This window comes from Tupaia chinensis, unplaced genomic scaffold (genome assembly GCF_000334495.1).
Source record: "Tupaia chinensis unplaced genomic scaffold, TupChi_1.0 Scaffold143793_1, whole genome shotgun sequence".
Taxonomy (NCBI): domain Eukaryota; kingdom Metazoa; phylum Chordata; class Mammalia; order Scandentia; family Tupaiidae; genus Tupaia; species Tupaia belangeri.
This window is the reverse complement of record NW_006203643.1, coordinates 303,277-313,976: the sequence shown is the minus strand read 5'-3', so window position 1 is coordinate 313,976 and position 10,700 is coordinate 303,277. Positions and strand designations below refer to the sequence as shown.

The following is a 10,700-nucleotide window of genomic DNA, read 5'->3' as shown; positions in this document are numbered from 1 at the left end:
AGCCGCGAGAGCGGCTGCTGTGCTTGTAAGGCTGTCTTCAGTGCTTCTTAGGGCTTTCTTCTTTCTGGTCCTGGCTTTTCGCTGGCTCCTTACTGCCTTCTTTTTGTTCTTGGTCTTGCTCTTTATGGGAGGGCAATGTGTTCTTAATTGTGTTCATCAGAAATATTTTATTCGTCTCAGCAAGAGGACACTTCATCCAGCCCATAGGTCCCACGATTTCTGCTCTAGTTTTCCCACGTTTCGCCTCCTTAAGTAGTTCTTCTATTACCTTCCTCTCCAGTTCCTGGTCCTCTTCCATCACAGACACGGTTTCCAGGATCCTCAGGTGGTGTGAGCAGATTAGAGGCTCTGCCCCATATTGCCAAACGTGCGGAAGCAGCAGGAAGGAAGAACACTGCCTCAGTTTCTTCGTCTGAGAAATGGGTCCGGCTGGTTTTGCAGTACAGTGATTATGTGCTATACATAGGGAGGCAGATCCTACATGTTTAACCACAGTTGAAATCTCAATCCTGATAGCTTGGAAAAAAAGTGCATATTAGTCCCAAATCTGGACAAGATGGGAAAATGGAGGAAAAAAGATTGGGGCATGACTACGCCACACTGGAGGTGGAGAGGCTGTGCTTTCTTTTTCTTTCTCTGGCAAGTACATGCACCTTCTAGCCAAAAAGAAAAAGAAAAGAAAATAGGGACTGGTTTAAGGCACTGGACTCCCACATGGCTGACTGTAATTTGATTTTCTCTCTCTCTCTGTCAAATTTAAAAATAATAAATAAAATTAAAGAATTATTTTTTAAAAGAGGAAAATGGGGGTAATATATTAGTATCTAGTATAAAAGTTTCCTGGGTACATTAAATGAATTAATTTCATTATAATTTATTATAATGGTGCCTGGAACACAATAAAGCACTCAGTCATTAGAAACCATTAGTCTTCTTTTTCATTCTGTCTCTTTTTTTTTAATTGTCAGAGGATATGTGTGCTTACCAAAGAAAGACAGAGACAGAGAGAAGGAGAGGGAGAAAGCACAACCCAATGGGACATAGTAACACTACAATCCCTTCTCCTCCTTTGCGCCATTCTGTTGAGATTTGAGGCATGCACATATTTATATATATCTGTCATGTTTTTCAAGCCACTGGGGCTGAGATTTGATCCGTGCAGTCGGCCATGTGGGATCTGGCTGCTCTAACCATCAGGTAATGGAACCAGTCCACTGAATCTGGTTTTTACAGTAGGTCAGAAATTGAACCCGGGCCTCCCACATGGTCTCAGTCTGTGGAGTAGCAGCACCTTACCAGTGTGTACCACTGTGGTTGGGCCTGATTCTTATTATCATTACTATTACATATAAAATTAAAAATGAAAAAATTTGATAGACCATCATCAAAGGGCTGGTATCCTCTGAACATTAAAATGATAATAAGGGGCTGGGAGGTGGTGTAGTGGTTAAGGCACTGGACTCCCACATGGCTGACTGCAGTTTGAGTCCTGGACCTGGCGGCCTGTTCTCTCTCTCTCTCCCCACCTGGTCAAAATGAAGAACAATAACAATAAATAAAATGAAATAAATATTTTTTTAAAAAAAACAAAGGATAAGAGAATATTATAAGTAATTGACCAGAAATATCATATTGTTGATCAGGGGAAAGCAAACTATGGCCTGCTGGCCAAATTTAGCCTGCTGCTTGTTTTTCAATGGCCCAAAAACCAAGGATGTTTTTTATTTTTTTAATGACTGAAGAAAAAGGTCAGAGAAGAATAATATTTGATGATACATAAAAATTATATGAAATCCAACTTTTAGTGTCCACAAATAAAGTTTTATTGGATCTCAGACATACTCATTGATTTACATATCATCTACAGCTGCTTTGAACCTGGAACCGAGATGTCAATAGTTGCAACACAAACCACATGACCAACAAACCTAAAATACTCCTATCTGGTTCTCAACAGAAAAAGTATGCTGACCTGGGATTCAGATTAACTAGACAAATTACTTGAAAATCTCAGCTTACTGAGCCAGCAGGTAGTGTGATGATTAGGACACTGGACTCCCACATGGCTGACCATGGTTTGAGCACCAGACTCAGTGGCTTGAAAATCACACCAGGCATGTGTGCATGCATCCCCAGAATCCTGAGAAGAGACTAGAAGAAAAGGGATTGTGGTGTGGTCATCCCTCCTGGGGGTGATTTCTCGCTTTGCCTCTCTCTATTTCTTTCCAGTGAACATGTACACCCTATGGCAAAGACCTAAAGAAAAAAAAAAGAAAGAAAAAGAACATCTCAACTTACGAAACCTGACATAAAGAGAAATAGAGAATCTGAATGGTAGTATATCTTTTAAATAAATTGAATTAATAATAAAAAAAATTCCACAAAGAAAACTCCACACCCCACTGGCTTCACGTGGGAATTCTTCCAAACATTTAAGACAGAAATAACACCAATCTTACCCAAATTTTCCCAGGAATACTTTCAACTTGTTATATGAGGCCAAGAGAATGTGATGCCAAAACACGATGTGAATAATACAAAAAAAAAAAAAGTTACAGGCCAAGCTGTCTAATGAACATAGTAATATAAATCATAAACAAAATAGTCATAAGGAACTGGCTAGGGGCCAGCAGGTAGAGTGGTGTTTAAAGAACTGGACTCCCACATAGCTGACCACAGTGTGAGTACCGGACCTGGGGACTTGAAAATCACACCAGGCACGTGCACATGCATGCCCAAAATCACAAGAGAAGAATGGAAGAGAAGGGATTGTGGGTGGATTATTAAATCACCCCTGGGGGGTGATTTCTCACTTTTTCTCTCACCATCTCTCTCTGTCTCTCTCCAGCTAGCACACGTGACCTATGGCAAAAACCTAAATAAATCAAATTTTAAAAATAAGGAACTGGCTAGATGATGATGATGATAATGACAGAAGTGGATAGGGATAGATAAAACAAGATTGGCCACAAGTCCATCACAATTGCAGCTGGTTACATACAAAAGGGTTCACTAAAATCTCTACTTTTGTGTATGTTCAAAATTGAAGTTTTCCATAATAAAATGTATAAAAAGTACATCTATTGGGTATATGTTACCTACAGGTTAAAAAAGTTGCAGAGCCTCCATAGGCTTTTGCCATAGGGTGGGCGCCACCACGCCCAGATACCAGATACAGTGTGTGTGGAAGAGGAGAGTCTGAGGAAGGACATTTAGAAGAAAAATAGAGAGGCAAAGCATTAATGGGACAAAGAAATGTGGTATTATCTGTTGAAGATAATTTTATAGTTTTATCAACTGGACTAGGGAGAAATGTTCACATGTTGTAATATTCCCTTTGTAAGCTAAATAACATGATTGAATGTATAAAAGAAAATGAAATAAGAAATATAAAAAAGAAATAAATAAATCAAAATAATTCAAATTAAATAATTCTTTAAAAAAGTAAAAATAAAAGTTTCAGAGCATAACATAAATGTGTGTATTGTGTGTGTGGTAAACAAAATATGACAGTCATAAGATCACTTAAACGCATTTGCACATATACATCTACACACATAGATGGGGTTATATATATGTGAAGAAAAGAGTCTGAAAGAATCATTTCCAAACCAGTTAATCTTAGTGATGTCATAGAAAGAGGTAGAAGTTAAAATACAGGGACATTTTACTTCTATTCTTTACTATAGAGTTTCCATTATTTGCCCCATGTATAGATTACCTTTGCAGAGAGGAAAAAAAATAAAAAATAAAAATGGAAAGCAGAGAAGCAACTGGCCTTGAGCTGGGTCATGACCTCATAAATGCTGAAATGGCAGTAAAAGAGCCATGAAAAAACAGGAAACCATACCACTCTCCAAGCCTCTGTCAGAAAAGTTTAATGAAAAACAGCCTCTTTAGAACAACTGTTTATGATACTACCCAGAACTGAAAGGTACTGGTCATTAGGAAAACCCAATAAATTTTTTTAGGGTCAATTCTCAGAAATCTTGACTCACTGAGGAGCTGAACTGATTTTTTTTTATGTAGAATACAAATCATATAACTGATCATGTTCCATTTTCTCTGTGGCTACCAGAAAGCTCACAGTCAACATGTTTAACTTAGTTTACATGAAATAAGGACAGATGATTTATGCATATTCACACCAATTTTGCTTATGTGTTGATCTTCTATTCCCTCTAAATTTCTCAAATCCTTATTTTCGACTAATTGTCTCTTCCTATTTTGTTGTGAGAAAACTAAGTGGGAAACAAACAACAACTTAACTGGGACTCAATCATTTTCTATTTCTTTTTGGAAAGCAATTAGGGGTTGGGTGGAATGCAAAAGAGTCTTCAAAGACCAACCTGATTTAACCACTCTTCAATGCCTGAATATGAAAATATGTTGCTGTTAACTCATTGATGACTAGTGTTTCCCATCTGACCTAGTAACTCCGTCCCTGGAACTTTGTCCTAACATAATAATCATAAATGCATGCAGGGATTTAACTGCAGAAACCTTCAACACAGCTTTGTCTTTACCACAGTAAAACAGAAAATAACCTAAATGTCCAGTACTGAAAACATTAAATAAATTACAGAACCTCCAAAGGGTGCAAAGGCAGGCGACCGTGAAAAGTAACGCTCTAAGGCCAGTTCAATGGCACAGTGGTAACATGCTGGTCAAGAGATGCCAGATTCCACACGGCAACTGCAGTTCGAAACCCCAGCTCAGTCACCCTGAAAATAGGCAGGGCACCTGTGCGAGTGCTCAAGATCTGATGGGCCAGAGGACAGGAGGATGGGGACCATAGCATGACCAGACCCTGCAGAAGATGCCCATCTCTCTCCTTCTCTCTCTCTCACACACACTCACAAACATACACATTCACATGCTCTATCGTGATTTTTTTTTTTTAAGTAACACTCTAGAAAAAACAGAAAACCATCCCCCCCAAAAAGCCTCTGTCAGAAAAGTTTAATGAAAAACAGCCTCTTTAGAACAACTGTTTATGATACTACCCAGAACTGAAAGGTACTGGTCATTAGGAAAACCCAATAAATTTTTTTAGGGTCAATTCTCAGAAATCTTGACTCACTGAGGAGCTGAACTGATTTTTTTTTATGTAGAATACAAATCATATAACTGATCATGTTCCATTTTCTCTGTGGCTACCAGAAAGCTCACAGTCAACATGTTTAACTTAGTTTACATGAAATAAGGACAGATGATTTATGCATATTCACACCAATTTTGCTTCTTTGTTGATCTTCTATTCCCTCTAAATTTCTCAAATCCTTATTTTCGACTAATTGTCTCTTCCTATTTTGTTGTGAGAAAACTAAGTGGGAAACAAACAACAACTTAACTGGGACTCAATCATTTTCTATTTCTTTTTGGAAAGCAATTAGGGGTTGGGTGGAATGCAAAAGAGTCTTCAAAGACCAACCTGATTTAACCACTCTTCAATGCCTGAATATGAAAATATGTTGCTGTTAACTCATTGATGACTAGTGTTTCCCATCTGACCTAGTAACTCCGTCCCTGGAACTTTGTCCTAACATAATAATCATAAATGCATGCAGGGATTTAACTGCAGAAACCTTCAACACAGCTTTGTCTTTACCACAGTAAAACAGAAAATAACCTAAATGTCCAGTACTGAAAACATTAAATAAATTACAGAACCTCCAAAGGGTGCAAAGGCAGGCGACCGTGAAAAGTAACGCTCTAAGGCCAGTTCAATGGCACAGTGGTAACATGCTGGTCAAGAGATGCCAGATTCCACACGGCAACTGCAGTTCGAAACCCCAGCTCAGTCACCCTGAAAATAGGCAGGGCACCTGTGCGAGTGCTCAAGATCTGATGGGCCAGAGGACAGGAGGATGGGGACCATAGCATGACCAGACCCTGCAGAAGATGCCCATCTCTCTCCTTCTCTCTCTCTCACACACACTCACAAACATACACATTCACATGCTCTATCGTGATTTTTTTTTTTTAAGTAACACTCTAGATGATTGAAAGAAGTTCAAAAGACACAGCAACCAAATGCAAAGTATAGAACTTGCCTGGGTCTTTTTTGTTTGTTTTAGATATTGATTTACTTTTTTATTTTATTTACAATCAATCACTGTATATCAAAATAAATTTTCCCATCCAGAATACACTGTATATTGACTCAAAGATATTATCATATATATTATCATCAACAGATAATTCTACATTTTGTGTTTCTTAAATGTTTTGCTTCTTTCTTTTCCCCTTTTTCTCCCTCTCCCCCTCCTCCATTTCCCACCTTCCTCCCACACTGTCTCTAGTATCCACAGTTGCTCTCTATGCCTTTATACCATCCAGTATATCAGTTTCTGCCATAGAGTGCAGGCATTCAGTATATATTCAATGGAGACATACAATGTCACTCTTTCATAGTCTGGCTTACTTTGCTTAACAGTAAATCTTCTATATTCATCCATTTTCTATCAAGTGATCAGCCCAGTTAAAAGATGGACAAACTAGCTGAATAGACAACTCTCCAAGAAAGACATATGAACAACCAAAAAAGCATATGAAAAAATGCTCACCACCCCTTATCATAAGGGGGATGCAAATCAGAACTACAATGAGATACCCCCTAACCCCAGTCAGAATGGCTAAGATTAAAAATAAAGAAAGAAAGAATGATAAGTGTTGGTGAGGCTGTGGAAAAGAGAGAACTCTCCTATACTATTAGTGGGAATGTAAATTAGTGCAACCACTGTGGAGAACAATATGGAGATTCCTCAGAGACCTACAAATAGAACTACCATATGATCCAGCAATTCCACTCCTGGGTATCTACCCAAAGGGTAGGAATGCACTCAATCAGAAAAATACTTGCACATCCATGTTTACTGCAGCATTATTCATAATTGCTAAGACATGGAACCTACCCAAGTGTCCATGAACAGATGAATGTATTGAAAAAGGGTAGCACATATTCACTTCAGAATACTACTCAGCTATAAAAAAAAGAGACCCTAGTATTTGCCTGGGTCTTAATTAGAACACACACACACACACACACAGACAAATGTTAAGAGGCCAGCAGGTACCCAGACCTGGCATCTTGAAAATTATGCTGGGTGCATGTATGAGTACTCAAAATCCCGAGAGGACACTGAAGAAGAGACTGGAGCATGGCCACCCCTGGGAGGGGGTGATTTCTCACTTTCCCTCTCTGTCTTTCTCTGGCAAGCACATACCCTATGGCAAAACTTTAAAAAGGAAGGAAGGAAGGAAGGAAGGAAGAAAAATAAAGAGAATCAATCTTCAAATTTGAACCCTGACTAGATATTTGATAACATAGAAGAATTTAACCACTGATAATCTGAAGATACTATTGTTAATTATTTTACCTTGACTAATGGTATTGGTCCTTAAACCTTTATCTTTTACAGATACATAATGGAGTATTTACAGAAGAAATTGTAGGCCTGGGATTTGTTTCAAAATAATGACTACATATGTAAAAAAAAAATTCATTGAGCTATATACTTAATATTTGCACACTTTTACCTCAATAAAAATTAAAGAAAAACAATCTGGGAGGAGGAAATTGTCTACATCAGGAGTTGCAAACTTTTACTGTAAATGATCAGATAATAAATGTTCTAGGTCTGCCACGATAGTACAGGAAAGAGTTAAGCCCTGTGCATAGGGAATCAGATCCAACATAGCCAAGCATGGGTTGAATCCCAGCCCTGGTGGCTTGAAAAACACACCAGGCACATCTGTGTGCTTGGCCCAAATCCTGACATAATGGTGAAATGGAGGAAAAAGGATTGTGGCATGACAATGGTGGTGAAGGGGTGCTTTCTCTTTCTTTCTCTCACTCTTAAGTATGTACACACTCTGGCAATTTAAAAAAATGTTCTAGACTTTGTGAGGTCTGTGGTCTCTGTTGCAACTACTCAGCTCTGCCATTACCAGTTGAAAGTAGCTATAGATAATAAATAAACTAATGGTGCTCATTGGCTATGTTCCAATAAAATATCATTAATGGGCACTGAAATTTGAATTTTATATCATTTTCACATGTCACAAGATAATCTTCTTTTGATTTTTTTCCAATGATTGAAGAATGTGAAGGTGCATTTTTTTTTTTTTAGAGAGAGAGATTTTTTGTATAGAGACTGGGAACTTTTTTTTTTTTTAGAGAGAGAGATTTTTGCTATAGAGCATGTGCACTTGCCACAGAGAGAGACAAAAAGTGAGAAATCACCCCCCAGGGGTAATGGACACACTGCAATCCCTTTTCCTCCATTCTCCTCTCAGGATTTTGGGCACACAAACACACATGCCTGACCTGATTTTTAAGTCTCTGAGTCCAGGACTCAAATTGCAGTCGACTACGTGGGAGTCCAGCAACATAACAATTACGCCATCTGCTGGTCCCATGGCTGCATTTTTTAAGAGCAGCAAGTTAGAGTTGGCCCACTGCCTCCGAGGGGGTGGCCATGCCACAATCCCTTTCCTCCATTCTCTTCCTAGGATCCTGGTGTAACTTTTCAAGCCACCAGGTCCAGGATTAATTTCCCAACCCTTAGACTGGTTTTCCAACCTCCGGTCTAAGATGAAACAAGATCAGCCGTGATTTGGTGAATATTGAGACTGGGTTAGGTGATGGGTATAATGAAGTTCATTATACGATACCCTCCATTTTTGGTGGATGTTTTAAAATGCCCATAACAGAAGGGTTTTTATATAAGTATTACCACAGAACTAAACTAAGTAGTAGTATTCTGGAAATAAAGTTAACAGACTGGAAATATAGCTGCAAAATGAAGAAGAGGCAGATCATAAGAACATGCTCCCAAATGTTTAGTAACAGACAAGTATATGTAGATCATACATTCTTGACAGGGGTGACACTTTCCCTAAGGAGACAAAAATTGGTTCTTGGAGGCAAAAGTAAATAAATTTTTTAAAGACATATTTATTTATTTATCATTTTTTAAAATTTGGTACAGAGCATGTGCGCTCACCAGAGAGAGATGGAGATAGAGAGGAAGTGAGAAAGCAAGCCATCAGGTCCAGAACTCGAACCATGGTCAGCCATGTGGGAGTCCAGCACCATAAACACCATGCCACCTGCTGGCCCCAAAAGTAAATCCACTTTTACAATGGATTTCTATTTCACTTCTTTCACTATTCCTGGGACAGCACAAGAGCATCAGTAACCTTGAGTTCATGGAAAATCCATAAAATATATACAAGATCAGTACTACCAAGCTATGGCAAATAAATAATAATCAGTACTAACTCATTTAATTCTCATCCCAAATTTCATGAGGTAGGCCCTGCTATTATTCTCATTTTACAATAAGGAAACTGAGGCCTAAAGAGGTTAAGTGACTTGTCCAAGATCACACAACTGGTGATTAGAGGACAAAGTGGTAGAAGAAAAAAAATGCAAAGAACCCTTCTCTAGCTATGGTGGCACCAAGATTTCAGAGATGTGACTTTGCCTGCTTCTGGATGCCCTAAACAAATTAATTATCCTTCTAAATTTCAGAGGACATTATTTTTGAACTCAAAAATAATAAAACATTACATTTACATTGTGCTTTATAATTTAAAATTAACTTACCATCTTCATATTCTAAGCAATGATAAGGAAAAGAGAAGCCAAAAATTGGAAAGAAATATATGCAAAATACATATCACTGATTAAGAACTGGTGTCAGAATATATATTTTTAAAATTCTTACAAATCAATAAGGAAAAGGAAGCAAGCCCAACAAAAAAATGAGCAAACGTTTTCAGCAGGCACTTCACAAAAGGAGACTCCAGGACTAGCCTGTGGTGTGGTAGTTAGGGAAGCCAGATCCTACTTGGCCAACCATGCTATTAAGTCTCAGACCTGGAGCTTGAGAAACTTCCTGGGCTCATGTGCCTGCATGCCCAAAATCCCAAAAGGAGGGAGAAATGGAGAAGGGATTGCTGTGTGACCATTCCCTCTACAGGGTGCTTTCTCACTTTCTCTCCCCCTCCCGAGTCCATGTGCCCTCTGGCAAATTAAAAAAACTCCAAGTGATCAACACACATATGAAAACGTGCACAAGGTCATTAGTCATTAAAGAAATAAAATTTAAAAAAAGGAATAAAATCAAAACCACAAAGTCTGACTCCTCCATGGGAATGCTGACACTATATGAATATAGTATTGATTTCAAAGAGCCACCTATTATGGACCCTACAGAATCCCAATACTAACTCTACACATTCCTATTCCTATTCTTATTCCTATTCCTATTCCTATACCCACAGACCCTCATCCCTTACCCCACAGTTCCCTCTATCATTCACCTATAAGACCAGTACCATTCACTCTACAGACCATCCCTCACTCACGATGCCCTTCATTCACCCCATAGAAGCCACACAACTCACCCTACAGAGCATCCATCACTCACCCTACAGACTACATTACTCATCCCATAAATTTTGTGGCATAGTCCACCCATTGTTACCCCTGGGCCTACAAATGCCCCTATCACTGCTGTTCACATCCCTCAGTCCAAAGGATCCCTCTTTACTCCTTTCATATGTCCCCGTCCATTACTGACCACTCACATCTGCGACACTCAGCCAGGCCCTTCACCCCAGCTCTGCTCTCAGGACCCCGAAGTTCCTTCTCAAGCGGGGTTGGGTTCACCACCTGGCCAAAAGCT

General features: G+C 38.9%; 1 protein-coding gene across 1 annotated transcript; it reads right to left on the bottom strand.

The window, feature by feature from the left end:
- Positions 1 to 37: 37 nt before the first annotated feature.
- Positions 38 to 319, bottom strand: LOC114005430 (protein POLR1D-like). Its single transcript, XM_027766926.1, has one exon. The coding sequence runs from the start codon at positions 296 to 298 to the stop codon at positions 38 to 40; it is 261 nt and encodes an 86-aa protein (XP_027622727.1). The 5' UTR covers positions 299 to 319.
- Positions 320 to 10,700: the final 10,381 nt, after the last annotated feature.